The following is a 21,284-nucleotide window of genomic DNA, read 5'->3' on the forward strand; positions in this document are numbered from 1 at the left end:
AACTTACTGAAAAAAGTTAACATAAAAATCCCGTCGTTTCCTATCCTCAGCTGGTCAGCATCGTCAAAATCATCCCGACCCACAAAATCTTCATCCTACATGAAGGAAAAAGAATGAGACAAGGTCATAATGAATTACTTCTAGACAAAGGAATGACATCAGGAAAAACACAAGGAATGAATACAAGGATCTAGGAGTGCATTTATTACTGGTTCAACTCAGAACTATGAGCGTTAACGCTCAGCAACTTAGAGCAGATACAATCATTTTAGTATCTCCAGAGCCTTCCTTCTAAACTATTTATTTCATAGTCTTAGTTATTATTCTTATTTTTTAAATTAAATTTATTTTTATTTTATTGGTGATTATGACTGCATGTCTGTGTGAGGGTTTGGATCCCCTGGAACAGGAGTGTACTGGCTAGTTTTGTGTGTCAACTTGACACAAGCTGGAGTTATCACAGAGAAAGGAGCCTCAGTTGAGGAAATGCCTCCATGAGACCCAGCTGTGAGGCATTTTCTCATTTAGTGATCACGGGAAGGAGGACCCAGCCCTCTGTCTCTGGGCTGGTTGTCTTGGGTTCTATGAGAGCAAGCTGGGCAAGCCAGTAAGTAACATCCCTCCATGGCCTCTGCATCAGTTCCTGACTCCTGCTTTGAGTTCCAGTCCTGACTTCCTTTGGTGATGAACAGCAATGTGGAAGTGTAAGCTGAATAAGAGTCGTTCCTCCCCAACTTGCTTCTTGGTCGTGATGTTTTGTTTGTGCAGGAATAAAAACCCTGACTAAGACAAGGAGTTACAGACAGTTGTGAGCTGCCATATAGGTGCTGGAAATTGAACTCAGGACCTCTGGAAGAACAGACAGTGCTCTTAACCACTAAGCCATCTCTCCAGCCCCACTATTCTTATTATTAGTTATTATTTGTACTGTAGACTGAACCTAGGTCCTCACAAACGCCAAGCAGGAACTCTACCATTAAGCTCCATTTCTAGCCCCATACCAAATTCTTTCAAGAAAATCCTTAGCTGGGCACATCTTGAACCCCAGAATTCAAGAGAGGTAGAGGCAGGCAGAACTCTCATTTCTAAGCCAGCCTGATCTAAATAGTAAGTTCCAGTCCGCCAAGGGATACATAATTAGACCCTATCTCCAACAAGAAAAAAAATTACCTACATAGGCTTTGTTGGAGGCTGTGGTGGTTTGACTAGGTTTGGCCCCCAAAGATTCATGTTTTTTAGTCTTGACTCATGGGGAATGGTACTATTAGGAGGTAAGGCCTTGTTGGAGGAAGTGTGTCACTATGGGGATTGGGGGTTGAGGTCTCTTCCTATGCCCAGGCTCTGCCCAGAGTGGAAGATAGACAGACTCCTCCTGGCTGCCTGTGGATCAAGATGCAGAACTCTCAGCGACTTCTCCAGCACCCTGTCTCCCTGCATGCTGCCATGCTTCCTGCCATGATGATAACGTACTGAACCTCTGAATCTCTAAGCCAGCTCCAATTAAATGTTTTTGCCTTTATAAGAGTTGCCTTGGTGATGGTAACTCTTCACAGCAATAAAACCCTAACTAGGGGTTGGGGATTTAGCTCAGTGGTAGAGCGCTTGCCTAGCAAGCGCAAAGCCCTGGGTTCGGTCCTCAGCTCCGAAAAAAAGAAAAAAAAATAAATAAATAAAACCCTAACTAAGACTGAGGCCTATAATACCAGGAACCTAGAACCCATTGAAGAGGTAACACTGGCATCAAGTGCTTCCTGAGGCTGAACCCAGGGGCAAGGACAGTGCGCTCATCTAAGAAGAGCACCTGGCTATCCAGTGCTCAGCAACATATGTTTGCACTGGAGTACAGATTGAACAACTCAGTCCTTCCCAACAGATGGATCTGTCCATTCTAATCTGAAAAAACGACTCTTATTATTACAGTCTAGAAGGAACACAGGCCTGGGTAACACCACAGTGTTGTGGCTTGCCTTTTTAAATGATGGAGACTATGTATTGAATGATTTGAAAGTAACATGGATACAGCCTCAAAGTAAAACTGACCACACTTTTACATAGCTCAGTAAGGGCTTCTCAAATGAAAGCAAAATGTCTTTGAGACAAATAAAACTTGTTTTATAGCAAAAAGGTATTGGGAAATCCACAACAAATGCTACTGGCATTCCCTCTGGAGACTAGGAACTACACAAGAAAACTTCCTCCACTGTTGGAAAGTTTTATGATACATAATTTGTTTTATATGTTTTAAAATTAGGAAATATCTAATATTCTAACTTATTATTATTTACAGAATGTGATCCCATATTGAAAGTAGTTCTGTTTTAGTATTTATATTGTATAATTACTCAAAGATATACTGCAAGGATAACTTAGGTAACTTCTGAGAGCACTGTCTGTATCTTTAGTTTTTCTTTGTATCCTCTGTATACCCCGTGACTCCTTCTATACTGTTGCTAGGTTCATGCTTTCAAAATCCCACTAGTCTTTACATATTCTTGTTCAAACTTGGAAGATTCTCCCTAAGCTACACACCAGCTGCAAACGTCTCAGCTTACTGTTCCAAGGACACAAGAAACGACAGTTCTGGTCATGTCTCCAGACTCCCTTCATAAACTCCTTGCTGACATAAAACTAATCATTCTATCCACAAAACCCCTGGTTGAACAAATGTATGTTCTAGGCTTTTCCCTCTATCAAAACTCTAAGCTATCTACAAACCCAATCTTCTGCCTATGATTATCTAGTAAAGGGCACAGTTCTTGGTGTCCACAGCTCTTGCGCAGTATAGGTATGAGTATTGGGGAGCCTTTTACCTAAACTGGATGTTGAGCTCCATGCAAATAAATCTCCTTACTTATCCACTGCAAAATATATTAGACCCTGCATAAAGTACCTTTACATAGCTACCTTTAAGTAGGAAGTTCCTAAGCACGCTCACTTGTCTAAAGAATTTTAAGTGTTCTGTAATTAACCTGAGCTAACTCCTATACTGATCTATTCACCGCAGATTTCAACAGGTCTTCAGAGTGCAGTGACAATTTTACATGAAAAAGATGAAGGAAACCCACCTCACTGGAACCCTGGACAGAAGCACTATTAAAAGTGCTAGACCAGAGAGGGAACACTTTTTGGTGACCTTGCAGAGGCATTGCTGTGGCTGGCACAAAAGTAAGACACAGTGACAGGCATAAACAGAAGCCTTCCCTTGCAAGAAAGACCTGCTGTAATTGGTGCAAACACCTTCACTGGCTACATAAGCAGGTTGTTTGGGTCTACTTGGTAAGTTGGCTAGGAGACGAACTCTCCTGGCTTGCTTCCTCAGTCTGCGATGTCAGACCCAATAAATTTGGTCTTTACTTCTCTACTATTAAGTAGAGCTAGGGGTCCAAGGCTGTCAACAGCAGGCACACTAGAAGGTGCCGCCTGCTGCTGCCACTTACTGAGTGTCTGCTTATTTTTGATTCCTTCCTTCCAGCATCCCATGTATTTCAGGCTGGCTATGAACTCAGTATGCAGCTGAACATGACCTAAAACTTCTAATCCTCCTGCTTCTACCTCCAGTGTGGTGGGATTACAGGTATGTGCCACCATATTTGATGTATGCTATGTTGGAGATCAAACCTGCAGTCTATACATGCTAGGCAAGCACTCTACCAACTGAACTACACTCCTACTCTTACGGGCATCAATCTTAATCTCTGCTAGCTCCCATCCCCAGCAAGCTGGAAGGGATCTGAATCTACAAATGGCATAATCTGGAATGTTTGAGGCACAATATTTATCTGGATGATGCTAGGTCTCATCGAGTGTAATTCAATGGAGTCATTTGTATCGCTTCTCTTCACAGGCATCCCTAACAGCTATTAGCTAATACCAAAGTGTCCAAGTAAGGCATAACCAGTGTATTTCCTAAGTCTTCTCCTGGAAGTTTACAAGGGAGGTAGTGGTAGAAATACCCTTAGAAATACAGGAAAATGTACAGATCATTGATTTTCTGCCTAGTGCATCACATTCAGGAAAAAATGATTAGTATCCCATAAGAAAATGTATATGCTCAAAATGAGCAGTAATAAAGACAATTCTAGTAATTCGATAGTTAAGAATTCCAACTAAGCAGCCCAAAACAACACAAACAAAGAAACTGCTTACTCTTCCAGGAACCAAAGGGATGGTGGCTTCAGCCTTGGTTCTCTCAGCCTCGTCATAGCTGGGCAGTGTTGTAGCCACATTATAAGATGGGGGCTTTGGAAACCCAGATTCATCTTTGTAGTCAAAATATGCTGCAGAAAAAAGGAAGTAAAAAAGCAAAAGATATTGATAAATGAATGTAACACTCAGAATGATTTTTAAGTGTATATTTAAAAACCAAATCTACCATGCCTTTAATCCTAGCACTCAGGAGACAAAGGCAGGGGGATCTCTATGAGTTCAAGAGCAGCTTGGTCTACAGAGCAAGTTCTAATCCAGCCAAGACTACATAGTGAGACTCTATCTATAAATAAACAAACAAGTAAAAATAAAAAAGTAAACAAAACTCACTTTACATCCTTACTGCAATTGTTCTGGCCCACTATGAATGTAACAGGCATTTACTTCTGTGGAACTGGGAATCAAACCCAGGGGGCCTGTGCACTGCAGGCCAGAGCTGTACCACCAAGGTGCATCTCTAACTCTCTTCACTTTTCATTCTGCCCAGGCTACCCTTGAACTTAGACTCCTCCTGTCCCAGACTCTTAAGTGACCACTAAACCTGGTAATTTCAATAGTTAAGGGAAAAACACTAGGCAAACACTTTACATGAGTCAGCATGGTGGCACATGCCTGTGACCCCTGGTACTTGGGATATGAACGACACAGGGTCACAAGCTCCAGGCCAGCTTAGGCAGCAGAGTAAGATCTCCTATCAAAGGGTTAAAAAGCCTTCACATGTGCACTAAGATCTATACTGTGGTTTCCTCTTATTAACACATTTAAGAAGAAACATTTAATATTCATGTGCTCTTGCTCTTACACTCGTGTTTTTACTTCATATTGTTCTCTGATGTGCTGAGGTAATTAATTTGGTTATAAAATACTTCTGTGAAATCTTCATTTCCTCCTTTGAACAGTATATTTCTAGCTTACCAACTACTCTTACAAAGATTCAGCATAACAGAAAAGATGCATTTATAAGATTAACTTCTCAATATTTTTTTAAGTTTTGAAAAGAGAATCCTACAGTTCATCTGCCATTTTTCTTTTATTCCCAAGTTATAAATTAACTTCTCTGTTAAATATTTTTTCTCTGAACAAGGTCTTGCTGTGTAATACAGTCTGGCCTCAAACTACCATTGCTCTGCCTTGACTTGCAGAGTACTGATATTAGAGATGTGAGCTACTACACCCAGTAAGTTTAACATTTTTACTGTAATGCATTATTAAAACTACAGACCATCTAGCCACATATAGAAAGTCTGTACTCAAACTGTGTCTAGTTTCAGACTTCCAAGGGCTGTTACAGGCATGAGCTACCATACCCAGTACTCAGGTGCTGGGTGTGGTGGCACAACCCTGTAATCCTAACGCTTTCCATCCAGGTGGAGGCAGGAAAACCAGGAATTCAAGGTCATTCTCCCTATACCTAGTTAATGAAGATAACCTGGTCTATTAAAGACCCTTTTTCAAAACAAAACAAAATTCGATATCCATTTTTAAAAATACTAAAACAAACAAACAAACAAAAAAACCCCAAACAAAAACCCCCCAAAAAACCAAACCAAACCAAACCAAACCAAACCAAAACAGTCACTAGTAAATTATTAACAGCTTTCTCTCTCAAGACTAAGAGAACAAAGGGTTGGAAAGACAGCTCAGAAGTGCTTTCTACTACTCCAGAGGCCTCCAGTTTAGTTTCCAGAACCTGCACTGTGAAGCTCAAAACCTCTTTTAACTCCAGCCCCAGGGGATCCCATACCCTTTTCTGGCCTCTGCTGGTACCCACACAAACATGGTATATACACACAAACATGGTACATACACACTAACATGGTATATACACACAAACATGGTATATACACACAAACATGGTACATACACACTAACATGGTATATACACACAAACATGGTATATACACACAAACATGGTACATACACACTAACATGGTATATACACACAAACATGGTACATACACACAAACATGGTATATACACACAAACATGGTATATACACACAAACATGGTACATACACACAAACATGGTATATACACACAAACATGTTCATATAAATTTGGGGGGAAAGTAAGGATATACAGTTATTGTAAGCCATTAGCTGTACCCGAATACACCACCAACAAACAAAATCTCAATAAATGGGGGGTGGGGGGAGTATTTGACCATGTTCCTAAGTTGGAAGCCATTACACAGATGCCAACTTTCTGTTTGTATGTCTGTGATATATGCATGTATGTTTGTGGTGAACACTTTTGTGTCTAAGCATACATGCATACAGAAGTAAACACTGCATATCTTTCTCTATCACGACCCCCCTCCCCATTTTATGTGTGGGCTTGTGTGGGAGAGGGTATTTGGTGTACCATGTTTGCTTATGTACAAATTCATGTGTGTGCCTATTCATGGAGGCCTGAGGTTAACAATGGATACCTTCTTCTATCACTTGGTTAGACTGGCTGGCCAGAGAGCTCCTGAATCCACCTATCTCTGCCCACTAACATTGCAGTTACACATATATATGAAATCCTGTCTCAAACTCACACTCACTGTCTCTGCCTCTGCCTGCCTCTCCCCCCCCCCACATATCCTCCACAACTGATAATGACCCCACTAATTGGATTTTTCTACTAGAGATTATATCTAGTTATAATCCCTATGTCAAAAGGAGAATCTTTAGGAAGAATATAGAATGTAGATTAATAAGGTAGAAGTATTTGAGAAAGAATATCTAAACTGGTTAAAAGTTGGAAGCAGGAGGGTCAGGAGTTAAGGCAAGCCCCAGCTACATAGAGTTGCTTTTATGAGCTATGAGAGTCTGCCTCAATAAACAAAACAAAACCAACTCCTGCAAAACAAAAAATGTACAACTACAGAGGGTAGATATTCAAATACACATCAGGAAGGAATGATTCTGGGTAGTAAATCACAAAGGACTTTTGATCGTGAATGAAACAATGAATCTAAACTCTTATTAATGAGGTGGGTACATTTAAGGGAAGATCAATATTCATGATCACAGTCGTGTAACCCAGGGCCTCATACACAGCAAGCAAGCACTGAGCTATATTCCCAGTCTCTTGGTGTCCTAGTCTTAGGGTGATCCCATGACATAATCTCCAGTTCTTCCAAAGTTTGAAATTTAGCAGGTTAAGTTTCAGGAGCTCACAAATAAAAGAACCATAACTACTATAAGGGAATTGAAATGCAAGAAAACCAAGAACAGAGCTTAGAAACTAAAGCCAGACTAGAGGTAAGATGCTGACCTATGTTCCACACAATTAAAATGGTGGCTTTAGGACCCCAGCCTACCAATGGAACCAATCTCATATCAACTATCAGCAGCCTTCCCAAGTGCCAAAATAAAAGGATGATAAGGCTGTTAAGGCTTTACAAAGATGAATGATGAGGTCGAGGCTGGGATTCAGCAGGGGCACATGGCTCTACCTGCCACTCGGCCACAATCCTGTTTTATAGAATATGGAAGTGGCTCTATTCAAACTGGTGAACTGGAGCTGAAGCAACAGCTCAGTGACTGAGAGTACTCGTTGCTCTTGCAGAGGACCTGGATTTGATTCCCAGCACTCATGGTAGTTCACAACCATTTGTAGCTCCAGTTCCAGCAATCCCATAGACTCCATGCAAGCAAAACACTCCTACATAAAATATATATAAGTCTACTTTTAAAACAAAACTGGTGAACTTTGAAGGACTAAAGCAGAAATGATTATCAGAAACTCTGGTTACCAAAAGTTCTACTAACATTATGTTTTTTTCTCACACACATGAGAAGCTTCTCTAATGAAAAAAATTATGAAAACCAGGTGGTCACGCAGCTCCTCAACCCTTCCTTCCTTTCTTCGTGTTTTTATTTTGGCTTTTCTTTGTTTTTGAAACAAGGTCTCATGTAGTCAGGCTAACCTCAAATTGCTAAGCACTTCAGGGCTGAGGCTGCAGGTGTTTGACATCAAGTATAAAAGTATTCCTCAGTTTCCCCTTCCTTTATGAGTCAGCTGGAATGAAACTGAGCTCTCCAAAAAGGCATCGTGGTGAATGGGGTTTGGAAGCTTCAGCTTCCAGAGTTTTTCTTTTGCTTTGCAGAGGGTCATCTTCTCTGTGTGTCTTACATTGTGTGTCTGTTTCCTCACTAATAAAGCCCTTCGTTACCAGCTGGAAAGAAAGGAAGGGTGTGTTCGTCTGCTTTTTAGAGTATGATAACAAAAACACCAGTTTTCACCTTGGGCTATAAATTAAAATTCAAGCCAAAGAAAACGTGTGGAAAGCTGCTGAGAAGACAAACACCAACTAACATCTACTGGACAAGTGTGAGTGAGCGGCAGGCACCCACCTGCACTCTCCACAGAGATGCTGCTGTAGGGTGGAGGGGCGTCACCCGCAGTCTGTTCCCGCTCCCCAGGCTCCTCTTCATTCTGCAACTGAATAAAAACATCAGAGATCAACACAAACTGTAAAGATGCAAACCGAAAACTAGAGTTTTGGCCGATCCGGAAGGCTGCCTGGAATTATGCTTGTTTCCTACACCTTCAACTGTGCAAACCCTCCTCTAAAGTATCCTATTCCCAGGAAGAAATATTTTATGGAAATAATCAAACAAAAAGAAGGTACATAAGAATAATACTCCAAGTAGGCATGGTATCTTTATATAGACCCAGCACTTGAGAAGCTGAGGCAGGAGCATCAAGAGTTGTAGACAAGACTGGACTATATAAAATATGAGACTTGCCAAGAAAAAGCTAAATGTAGCCCAGGCTTGCCCCAAATTTGCTATGAAGCTGATAAAGGCCTTGTGATTCTAGCCTTGCCACCTCTGCTTCTTAAGTGTTGGGATTCCAGGTGTGTGCCACTATGCCCAGCTATCAAAAATAAGATTCAGGAAAAAAACATATAAATGAAGAAAACTTGACAACCTAGATACTTACAGAACTATTACATGAAAAAAAAAAGGCTGATTTTTATCAAACTACTCATTGTATAATTTTGTCTGCATAAAGGTAATTATATAAATGGGAAGATCAAGAACGGCACATAGCTACAGTTCAGCACTATCTCAGGTAACAGAAGTAGGAAGGATTTCTTCCTGATTACATTTAGGCTCTAATTGTTAGTACTGAACATTTGTCACTCGCATAATTTCTCTAAACTCAGAAAAGTAATCTGATAGGACAAATAATGAAGATAGGCAAACCAAGTCATGCCATTTTATTTAGTTTGTGTGCAGACATTTAACAGTAAGTAATTGGGGGCTGGAGAGATGGCTCAGCGGTTAAGAGCACTGACTGCTCTCCCAGAGGTCCTGAGTTCAAATCCCAGCAACCACATGGTGGCTCACAACCATCTGTAATGGGATTCAATGCCCTCTTCTGGTGTGTCTGAAGACAGCTACAGTGTACTTATATATAAAAAATAAATAAATAAATCTTAAAAAAAACAAAACAAAACAAAACAAAAAACAGTAAGTAATTGGGACAGTTCTGAAAACAACTCCTAGCCTTGTGTCAGCACTCGTCTTTCCCTATCTCAGCCTTGTTCTTGTTCTGGGTGGCTAGATTTTGAGTTATCTAATTTAGTGTTTTAGAGCTTGGAATCAAACACTAGGTTTTAGGAATGCCAGGTAAGTGGTCTATAGCAGAGCTGACTCTCCAGTTATTTTAAATAGCTCACACTCTGTGTGTGTTGTGTGTGTGTGTGTGTGTGTGTGTTTGCCTATTGCTGCTGCTATGGAAGGCCCACCCAAGTCACTGTTATAAAAACAGAGATGTCTCAATAGATTACAGTTTTTAAATGAGCTGTCCTAGACTAGAGTTAAACTATGAAGGGAATTTACTGATGTAAGCAATAAGGTCTGGTCCTGTTTTCAGTATTACCACACAGGAAGTCAATTGAGGTGCTTGTGAAACACGCCAGCTCTTAAGCACACTTTACAAAGCGGTCCATAGTGATCTGAGATAGAACAGAACAGAGCTCAGGGTTCTGACATGCGTCAATCTCCAAACATGAGCTATACAGAACTAGATACTACAAAAATTTAGTTTGACGTGGGTTCTTGAGCCATATTCTTAGTAGCATGTATCATCTAGACACTTTTTGCCGCCGCTGCTGCCACCCCCCTCCTCCCCAAATCCCCGTGCTGGGTATGAAACCTAGTACAGCATTTTACCACTGATTTTCATTCAGGCCTGGGACTAGAGGCATGTGTTAACATTTCTGGCTTAAACCCATTTCTTAGCTCTAACAATCTAACCTTAAACTTAGGACACCCCTAAATAATTGCATTGTAACCTAAAGTAAGCTTTCCCTCGGAAATGAAAGCATACAGGTGAAATAGCTATAGGAAAGCAGATGTTCCAGGGACATCAAACAGTCAATTATTCAGAGCTCCTGGCAGCAGAGGTCTCCTCAATCAATGGTCTTAATATTGTCTGACCCCTAGAAAGATGCTCTCGGCCTCCTCATAACTAATCAGCACCGTATGAGAGAAGACAGCACCAAGCAAGAGACAGAACAAGCAAGAGCAAGCCGCAAGAATGCAGATGTAGGGGTTGGGGATTTAGCTCAGCGGTAGAGCGCTTGCCTAGCAAGCGCAAGGCCCTGGGTTCGGTCCCCAGCTCCGAAAAAAAAAAAAAAACAAAAAGAATGCAGACGTAGCCCTAGCAGTCGGTACCGTTTTCAACCTAGCTTGACATTTCTAATCTGCTTAAAAGCTCTGGAGTCTGGTCAAAGCAAGCATGTTTCCTCTACATAACTGAGTTTCAGAAAGGAAGCCTGGCAGTTCTAAGAAACACAAACATTCAAAAAACTCAGGAGGTAAAGAAGTCTGCCATGCCAATAGCTCTAAGATAGGCCGCCTGTCTCCTAGCAACCTAGAAATGTGATAACTCTCCAGCAGGGTAACAGATTACATACAGATCAGAGAAATTCCAGCCCTCTCAGAAACACCATCTCTTTGGTGAGGAAAAGAGAAACATTACCAGGTCAAGATTTTTTTCCCTCGGTATTTTAGAACCATACATTTTTCAACTAAAAAGAGGAAAAACAAAAGCAACTCCCACAAAAACATTCAGACTATGGAGGCCCATGTTGGGATGACCCAACTCACAGCCTCCTCCTCCTCATGCAGAAATCTAATTATTCCACACTGCTGCTGATAAGATTAGGCTCAGGAAAGCTGCTCTAAAACACACCACTACTGGGGAGAGGGAGCAAAGGTAATGACACTCCAAGGCCACATGTGCTGATCACCATCTAGGTTTAAGATGACCTGCTGAACAGCAGAAACTCAAGCATTTACATTCTTACGCTCTGGGACCTCGTGTCTATCACTCACTAATCAAACAGAGAAATATACACACCACAACTAACGGGAAAGTGTGCTGGGAAACAGTGTGCCTGTCTCCATGTTGGACTCTGCCCACTCTCCTGTTCTGTCCCTGGGAAGCTTTCTGGTGCAGCCTGCCCAGCCATGTTCCTTTAGGAGATCCTCTCTCTGGATGCTCACAGGGAATGAGCATGTTTTTCCCTGGGTCAAGGCTGGAAAGGATCCCACTCTTCTATCTGCTGCGTCAAGGGAGCCCAGGTCGACCTTAACTGCCACAGTTGGGCCTGGCTGTAGTGAATGGGTCTTTGAGGCAGGTCTAAAATGGGGAACTTAACTCAGAGCACACCAAATGCTACTGAGAAAGGAGGTCTCTGATGGTTACTCTCGAGACTCACAAATACCACTAAAGCTACATTTTCCCCATTACATTGCCTTTGTTAAAATTCTAACGTATTTCATCTTTATTGTGATAAACAATAATGACTTTTTTTTTTTTTTTTAACAAACAAAACCAAAACATTTCTTACAAATACACAGAAAAGGCCAGATGTAGTGGCTCAAACCTATAACCTCAGTACTTGGGAGGTTGGAGCTGGAACATTAAGGACAAGTTCCAGGGGGGTTGGGGATTTAGCTCAGTGGTAGAGCACTTGCCGAGGAAGCGCAAGGCCCTGGGTTCGGTCCCAAGCTCAAAAAAAAAAACCAAAAAAAAAAAAAAAAAAAAAAAAAGGACAAGTTCCAGGCTAGCCTGGGCTGCTACACACTGAGATCTTGCCTGCCTGACTAAGGAGCCATATACAAGGTGCTATGTTTAATGTTAAAAAAGTTTAAGATAAAAATAAGTCAATACTGTAATAATCTGAAATTTCAAGTGGCTTTTTGCTCTGTCACACTCTTGCACTTTGTCCTGACTTTCCCATAGTCCCACTTGGTTCATGGTCTTAATCTGCCATGATACTTTTTGGGGATACTTTATGTATTTTGAGGGCTTGGAGAGATAGCTTGACTGACTTAGGGAGCTGGAGAGATAGCTCAGTGGCTAAGAGCTCTGACTGCTCTTCCAGAGGTCATGAGTTCAAGTCCCAGCAACCACGTGGTGGCTCACAACCATCTGTAATGGAATCTGATGTCCTCTTCTGGTGCGTGTGAAGAGAGCGACAGGATACACACATACATAAAATAAATAAATAAATAAATCTTTAAAAAAAAAGAGAGAGAGAGAGTACTGATTTCATTTCCAAAGGACCCAGGTTTAATTTCCAGCACCCACATGGTGGCTTACAACCATCTGTTAACTATGTATGTGGTATACCAACATATATGTAGGCTAACCACACATACATATAAGACTTAAAAATTTTTAAAAAATGTATCTTAGGACTAGAAAGGTATCTCAGTAGTTACATGCTTGTTCTTCTTCAGAGGACGTTAAGTTTGGTTTCCCGTACCCATGGTCACATGGCTTACAACCACCTGTCACTCTAGCTTCAAGAGCTCCATTGCTCTTTTTCTACCTCTCCAGCAACTGTACACACCTGGCATATATACGAAGACACACACAGACAAATAAATAAAAATGAACAAAAGCTTAAAAAATAATCTAAAAATCTACAAAGAGGTGCTACTGTTTTGTTTTTAAAATTAAGTCTATAAAATATAGTTCATCTGAAAGAAAGGGATCATCCTCCTTTGAATCAGTACTGTGCTTATTAGAAATAAATATAGCATTTTAAATTAAAATCTGAGCCAGGTACAATGACTCTTGCTGGTAGTCTCTGGAAGCGCAGTCAGTGCTCTTAAATACTGAGCCATCTCTCCAACCCCAAACACACATTTCTGTAGATAAACACTGAATATGGTATTTTACTGAAACTCAGACACAGCCAGAGAGTGAGAAGTGTACATTTTATATTACATTTAATGCAACTAATACACTTTAACCTCATCAAACTCTTTTTTAAAGTGTTTTTTCTTTTGTTTATGAAAACACAGTATTCTCTCTCTCTCTCTCTCTCTCTCTCTCTCTCTCTCTCTCTCTCTCTCTGTGTGTGTGTGTGTGTGCATGCTTACTTGCAAGAAGAGCTCTCTACTAACTTGATATTATTATATATTATATTAGGTATATTTTAGGTAATTCTGACAAGGTACAAGAGACTCAACTATATAAAAGGCAATCTGATCTAAAAATGAGCAAAGGAGGGCTGGAGGGTTAACTCAATAGGTAAAGTGCTTGCCTTGCAAGCATGAAGAAATGAACTCAAACCCTCAGTACTGAGCATGTACATGAGCAGTACATGCCTGCAACCCTAGCAATGGGGCATAGACAGAAGGATGGCTTGGGCCCCTGGCCAGCCAGTCTACCCTTAATGGCAAGGGCAAGCTCTAAGCTCAGTGTGAGACCCATCTCAAACATAACACGGAGAGCAGGTGAGAAAGGCATCTGATGTCAATCATGCCTCTGCACACTGCCTGCACAGGCAAGTGCACCTGCACACAGCATACACACTCAAACACCCCCCCACACACAACACACACAGGAGTTAAACATTTTTCTCCAAAGACAGTATGCAAATGGCCAGTAGACATAAAATGCCCAACACTGTTAGATCATCAGAGATACCAGGACATGAAACTTCACACCCACTAAAAAGACAGAAATGGATTCGGACACATATAGAAAAGCTAGAACTGTTGGTAGGGATAGTGTTTTTCAAGTAGTGAGCCCAGAGTTAAGACTGTTGGTGGGGATAGTGTTTTTCAAGTAGTGAGCCCAGAGTTAAGACGTGTCCACACAAAATTTGATGGTACAGAATTACTTGCAATGACCAAATATTCATCAACATACAAAAGGATAAAAGACCTGCACTTTATCCATACAATGAAACACTAATTCAGCCAGAAAAAAAAAGGATAAATTGCTATGACATAAATAAGCTTTTTATAAAAAATAAGAGTAAAGCCACTAACAAAATACTGTATGTTGTATGCTTTTATTTACACAAAAAAGTTCCCAAACTGCAATTTCATGGAGAAAGAAAGGCTAACAGTTGTTGGTAGTTAGGACAATTCGGGGACAGTAGCAGCTGACTGTTGTTATGTATGAATTTCTTGCAAGGTCAGGGAAAATAATAAAAGCACTTAGAAATTAGATGGGGTGGGTTGGGGATTTTAGCTCAGTGGTAGAGCGCTTGCCTAGCAAGCACAAGGCCCTGGGTTTGGTCCCCAGCTCTAAAAAAAAGAAAAGGGGAAAAAAAAAAAAAAAGAAATTAGATGGGGTAATGGCTATTCAGCTTAATGAAAATAGTTTTATTTAATTACTCTGTACTTTAAAGAATAAGCTTGGGTTGGAGAGACGGCTTGGGGTTGAGGGCACTTGTTACTCTTGCAGAGAATCTGGGTTCAATCCTTTGGCTCACAATTATCCCTAATTTCAGTTCCACTGGACATTTGCTCTCTTCTGACTTCCAAGAGTACCAGGCGCACACACAGTGAATGTACATACATGCAGACAAGTCATCTACTGTATAAACAGAAAACAAATCTAAAAAGATTTGAAAAGAATTTTAAGGAAATAAATTTTAATTTAAAAAGAGGTGATAATGTTTTCTATTTTTGAAAAGCCAAATCTACACTATATAATTTTTTTTTTTTTTTTTTTTTTTTTTTTCTTGGGGCTGGGGACCGAACCCAGGGCCTTTTGCAGGTTGCCAGAAAGCGCTCTACCACTGAGCCAAATACCCAACACCTACACTATATAATTTTTACTTAAAGTTTAAAATTAGGGTTGGGATTTAGCTCAGTGGTAGAGTGCTTGCCTAGCAAGCACAAAGGCCCTGGGTTGGTCCCCAGCTCAAAAAAAAAAAAAAAAAAAAGTTTAAAATTAACTATTCTACACCACTGTTCACTTGCTAAGTCAGTATCTGTCACCCTCAATGAAAAGGATCCCATCAATAGCCCCACAAATTACCACAGAACAGGTCTGTGAATGGGTGAAAATTAATTATTGCAGGGGAGGGAGAGGGGGAAGTTCCTGAGGCTGGAGAGATGGTGGTACAGTGATTAAGAGCACTGAATAATTTTCCAGGACATGGGGGTTCAATCCCCAGCACCTACATGGCAGTTCACACTGTCTGAACTCAAGGTCCAGGAGACACAGCACTCACTTCTAGCCTCTACAGGCACTGAACACATGGGGTGCACAAACATGCAGACAAACACGCATATGAAATAGTAATTTTAAAAACTGTTTCTTTAATATCCAGTGTTCCCTGGGAGAAAAGCTGTTGCAGGTTATTTGATCACTGTGACAGCAAGATGTGTTATTTACTGGAAAAACCCTGTTTTTAACTGTGGTATGGCTCAGCCCTTAGCACACACCTTTAACCCCTCTGGCTGGAATATGACCCGCCCTTAGTGAACATCTCAATCCCAAATGACGGACGTAAAGTGAGGTGGAAACTTAAGGGTTCTCTGGAAAGTCAGTTGTGTTAGATGGTGTTTTGCTGGGGCAAACAGGTGAAAGAGAGCTTTTCTGAAGCAGACACAGGTGAAAGGATGTCCTGGCAAAGCAAGCACGTGAAAGGACACATGATGAAGGATTCTTTACTACTGATGTGCATGTACTGGTCCATCGTAAGACTTTCACCCATTCACAGACATGGGATCCTTTTCATCGTCAACATTTCATAGTTGAGCTGCATTTGTCTGGACTCCATAGAGAGAAATGCACCAAAAATCTTCTGGTGGTGTGCTGCAGTTTCTTGCTGCTGACTCGGGTTGACTGGCAGAGTGATGTCAATTGTCACAGATACACGAACTGAGGCAAGACTAGTGCAATACCTGATGGTCTCGCATCTTCACTTCTCTGAGAGAACCACAGCTGAGAACTTTTCCTGGCATTCCTCCTGGTCCCTCCTGCTGACTGGTGCAGAGGCTGAGGCCTGGCTGTCTCTGCCTGGGAGTGCCGCTGTTGCTAACCTGACTACCAAACTGGACTGCTGGTGTATCCATAAAGTTAGTTTGTAGAAGAAAGCACCCATGTTTGAAAGTGATATCTGAGTGTCAGACAAAGTGATGAATTACAGAAAGACTTGACAGACTAGGATACGCCCAACCCTCATAAGAAAAGAGATGCAACACAAGAGGGAGCAGCACAGAGGACGGGAAAGAGGAGACAGTCTTACGAGAGTAGTTTCACAGACAGGTTGAAGAGAAAACAAGTTAGGCACAGTGAAGACAAAATGAGCCAGAGAATGAGGAGCCAGAAGATTACAACAGACACCAGAGTTAGTTTTAGGCCAAGGAGAACAATTCAGTCAGATGCCGAGAGAGAAGCCAGACTGAACCAGTCAGCTTGGAGAGGAGTTTGAGCCAGAACAGCTGAGTTGAACCAACCAGCTGTTGGTTTCAGAAAGAACTAGAAAGGGTGAGCTTTTTCAGCAATAAGCTCAGAAGCTGGAAACATTCGAGGCCTAGGTTAGCAGACTAGAGGCAGTAAGACTCAGAGATGGCAAGTACTTCTGGAAAATAAAAAGTGCTTCTACCAAAACAACTACAAACAAGCCATCAAAGACAACTAGGCTGAGATCCCAATAACGATGAAAATCATTATAATCACTGTCTTTTTTATTTTAAGAGCTGTTGTTTAAAAAATTATAAAGTATAAACCCAGTCTGAGCATGGTGATGCAGTCCCTTAACCCTAGCTCTCAGGAGAAAGGAAGCAGAATGTCTGAATTTGAGGCCAGCATGGTGTACAGTGAATTCCAGATCAGCTACAGTACATATAGTAAAACTGTCTAAAATAAATAAATAAGTAAATATGCACAATTGCAGCATTCAGACTACCCAACAGTATCAGAAAAAGATAATGTAATGTGCAAATCTTCCAATTCCAATGAAACCAAAAGATGCACCAAAGCAAAGGAAAATCAAGTGATGAGAACAATGACCTAAAAGGGCTTAACAGGCTTTTCCTCTTCCAGGGACGGTGCTTAGAGGTGCTCAGGATGGTCCAGTGTTTGACATACCGTAGGCCTTCCTGCAATACAGCCTCTAGCAAAACTAGGCTGTCTCAAACCCCTGGCAACAGGATTGTTTACCTTTCTATCAAGAAGGTTGGGAAAGCATCTAAATCTGTGTGTGTGGCGTATGTCCAGGCAAACTGCGAGGGGTTTGTGCTGTGAGACCCAAAGTCTTTATGAGATTGTCTAAGACAAAGAAGCAGGCCAGCAGGGCCTATGGTGGCTCCATGTGTGCCAAGTGTGTCCGTGCAGGATCAAGTGGGCTTTCCTTATTGAGGAGCAGAAAATTGCTGTGAAAGTGTTGAAGGCACAAGCACAGAGTCAGAAATCAAAATAAAATATGCAACTTTTTAAGTAATAAAAATCAAGACTTGGTCTACCCAAAAAGAGTGCATAACAGGCAGAATGAAACTCTAAGAGGCAATCCTCACGTTCACTGAGCTGGTTAAAAGCTGTATGGCTGTCCCTGGTTAATATAAATAAATAATGAACACTTGGTTTGGCAGGGGAAATGAGTCCTTAGAAATGAGAGCAAATACAGCCAACTGTGATCACCAACATCATTTCCTTTAACTCACCATTCTTCATTTTCGGTCATATTGTCAAGAGAGTAAGAGGGTAGACACATAGTAGGTACTCATCTCCAACTCAACTTACCTAAAAAGCCAAACCCCTGAGCAAAGTCACTACTCATCTGCAAAGCACTAAACAGCTGCAACTATGGTGTCTGATCTCTGTCTTTAGCCTGTGAACCTATGGGATCAGTCTTTTGTTCAAATTATTTCCAGAACTGATGGCTCTATCGAGACACCTAAGTAAATGGCACTAAGCCTCAGTAGAACCTGAAGCCAAGAGTCTTGCAGGCTAATGGCTTGCCCTCAGTGGGCTAGGATCTAATAAAGATCAGGTCTAAAAGAAACTCCATTTTCCCAAATTCTAAAGGCAGAAGGGAAATCTGTGGTTTTCTGTAGTGCTTATTAGCATTTGGTCTCCAGCCTCCCTCAGTATCACAAGTGCTTGTTAAACATTTCAGAGTCCATGCTGGCATCCTAGCTCTTCCCACCTCCTCCCCTGACCTAAGGGGCTTCTCTGTCCATCCCCCTTCCCAGCTACTCATTCTCCATATAATCCTACTTCTGCTACATTCTCATTCTCTCTCTTCCTATCTCCCTCTCTGTCTCTCCCTCCCCCCACCCTCCCCCAACCCCACTCTCCCCTCTCTATCTCACTGCTCTGCTCCTGCTTCTCTCATGACCAGGTCCATTGGGTAGGCTGTAGTGGTTTGAGTATCTTGGCCCAGGAAGTGGCACTATTAGGAGGTGTGGCCTTGTTGGAGTGGGTGTGGCTTGGGTGGAGGAAGTACATCATTGTGGGGGGTAGGATTTGAGAGACCCTCCTTCTACCTGCTTAAAAATCAGTCTTCTCCTCTAGGCCTTTAGAACAAGATGTATAAGTCAGCTCCTCCTGCACCACCATGCCTTCCTGGAAGCTGCCATGCTCCTGCCTTGATAATACTGGACTGAACCTCTGGACTAAACTTGTAAGCCAGACCCAATTACATGTTGTCCTTCATAAGAGTTGCCTTGGTCATGGTGTCTCTTCACAGCAATGAAACCCTAACTAAGACAATGGCCATATTCCATCTACTATTTTCTCTCTCTGCTCTGGAATTCTCCAGATGCCTCTGTCTGTTCCCTCATATCTACAATAAAAACTTTCCCTTAACCATACCGTGGAACAGTCATGTCCTCAGTTTATACACACTGAAGAGGTGCAGCTCCCCAATCTCAGTTACTGCCTGGCTTTCTGTCCTTTTCAGTATATTCAATAATTTTTCTTTAAAAAAAAAAAAGGTAATGGAACATTTAGGTACTTACAGAAGACTGCTACAAGCAAAGAAAGGACAATGACAATGGCCCCGGGAATGATCTATAGGCAGGTAGCTCCCATCACTACTGTCCATGGAATGTGTTAAACACAGACTGACACTACGGGAAAAGTCATTCTGAAGTATGGAAGGCTCGCTGTTACCACGTAGCGTAAAAAACATATTTGTGAGAGAAACAAACCTAAAAAAAAATGTTGCTAATTACCTGGGATATAAAGCCTCAGGCCCTTGACTTATTAATACTCTCCCTGGGGATAGGGATATATACATATCTCTCTTTTACATACATAAAACACACACACACACACACACACACACACACACACTCCTTTCCTGTGAATCAAAAATAAGCAGCATCAGGCAAGAGATGCTAAGTTATATAGTTAATGATTTTAAAAAGAAATGGCAACAAAAGAATTAGAAACACAACTGAGAAAGACATCTCTGGGCTTTTTCTCATTAAAAATAGCAAAATTGAATAGGGACGGTAAGATGGCTCTGAGGAACAGGATTTCTGGCACTGAGTCTTAGAACATAATTCAATTCCAGGAGCCCATGTGATGGAGGGACAGAAAGGACAGAACAAGAGTCTTGCAAGCTGTCTTCTGACCTCCAGTGTGTAATCATTGTACACACACACACACACACACACACACACACACACACACACACACACTTTTTTTTTTAAGAGAAAGAAACCTTGCACATTCGTTATTCAACCTGTAATACTACCATAGCCTGATGGATAAAAATAACTACTTAATAGATATTTGTGGTACATATGAAGAAAAATTGGTGTTTTATCAAATTGTAATTCCTAAAACACTTTTCCTTCTTAAAAAAACAAACAAACAACTGACATATTCACTAAATGCAATTTAGATACACAGACTGAAAGCCAATAGCCTTGCTGTGACATAATTAGAGTGCTAAATTGTGTGCTGTTTGAACTTACTGAAGAACTGGCTCTGGAAATGGAGTTACTCTCTTCCCCTTCAGAATCAAGCATGTTTGTCTCAAAATGTCCTTCAAAGCCTCTTGCCTAAGAATGGACTGACCCTCCTCCTTATAACAGGGGGGAGAGAAAATAAAACAGCCACAGGTAGAGACTCTGTCTATGTCCTTGAGAACTAGAAGGTGAGCTATTTTCAACAGAGGGTACTACTGTTTATCCCCCAAAATGAAAATGCCCTAAGAACTCATGCATAAAGAGAAAGGTCAATAAGGAACCCCAGCAGAATGCCTCAACTTCCCCAGTAGGTTTCTCTGGGTTTTGTTAGCATCAGATTAGATGGTGTTATCTATCTGCTGCTATTTGTTCTTTCACTTGGGAGCCTCACCAGAGGGGACACTCTGCTCTGCCTAAATGTCCCTTTCAATCCAGACAGAACTCCAGCTGGCTGCCTCAACTGGTTTTCCCAGCTATTTCTGGCCAATGTTTACTAACTAGTGTTTCGCTCTATGCCTGCTTCTGTCTGTATCACTTGCTATTTGCTTTTTATTCTTTTACTTTTGCTTGATATATACTTGATAAACTTATTCATTTAAAACAAAAATAAAACAAAACACAGGCCAGGAACACATTTAATCTCAGAACTCAGGAGACAGAGGCAGGTGGATTTCTGCACATTCCGAGATGCTCTGGTCTATACAATGAGTTCTAGGCTGGCCAGGGCCATAAAGTGAGATTCTAACAAAAACCAGTCAAAGCAAAAAAGAGAAAACCTATAAAGTCAAGCAACAAGAAAAGAAACATCAAAACCCTGAAAGCTACAAGCGAGATGGGTTCAGCAGAGAGGGGAAAGCTGAACCTTAAACCAGAACACAAAACAAG

The 21,284-nt window shown here is 41.3% G+C and overlaps 1 protein-coding gene and 1 pseudogene across 2 annotated transcripts in view; one reads left to right on the forward strand and one right to left on the reverse strand.

Annotated features, from left to right (window-relative positions):
* Ndfip1 (Nedd4 family interacting protein 1) overlaps window positions 1-21,284 on the reverse strand; it is a 47,570-nt gene that overhangs the window by 14,841 nt on the left and 11,445 nt on the right. For both annotated transcript variants that reach the window (XM_032886247.1, XM_032886246.1), the window contains exons 2-4: window positions 8,553-8,640; window positions 4,147-4,277; window positions 8-95 (exon numbers count right to left, since the gene is read on the reverse strand). In XM_032886247.1, coding sequence (XP_032742138.1) covers window positions 8-95; window positions 4,147-4,277; window positions 8,553-8,640 — 307 coding nt within the window. The remainder of the gene's footprint in view (window positions 1-7; window positions 96-4,146; window positions 4,278-8,552; window positions 8,641-21,284) is intronic.
* On the forward strand, window positions 17,548-17,899 carry LOC116885009 (annotated as a pseudogene).

This window comes from Rattus rattus, chromosome 15, assembly GCF_011064425.1.
Source record: "Rattus rattus isolate New Zealand chromosome 15, Rrattus_CSIRO_v1, whole genome shotgun sequence".
Classification (NCBI taxonomy): domain Eukaryota; kingdom Metazoa; phylum Chordata; class Mammalia; order Rodentia; family Muridae; genus Rattus; species Rattus rattus.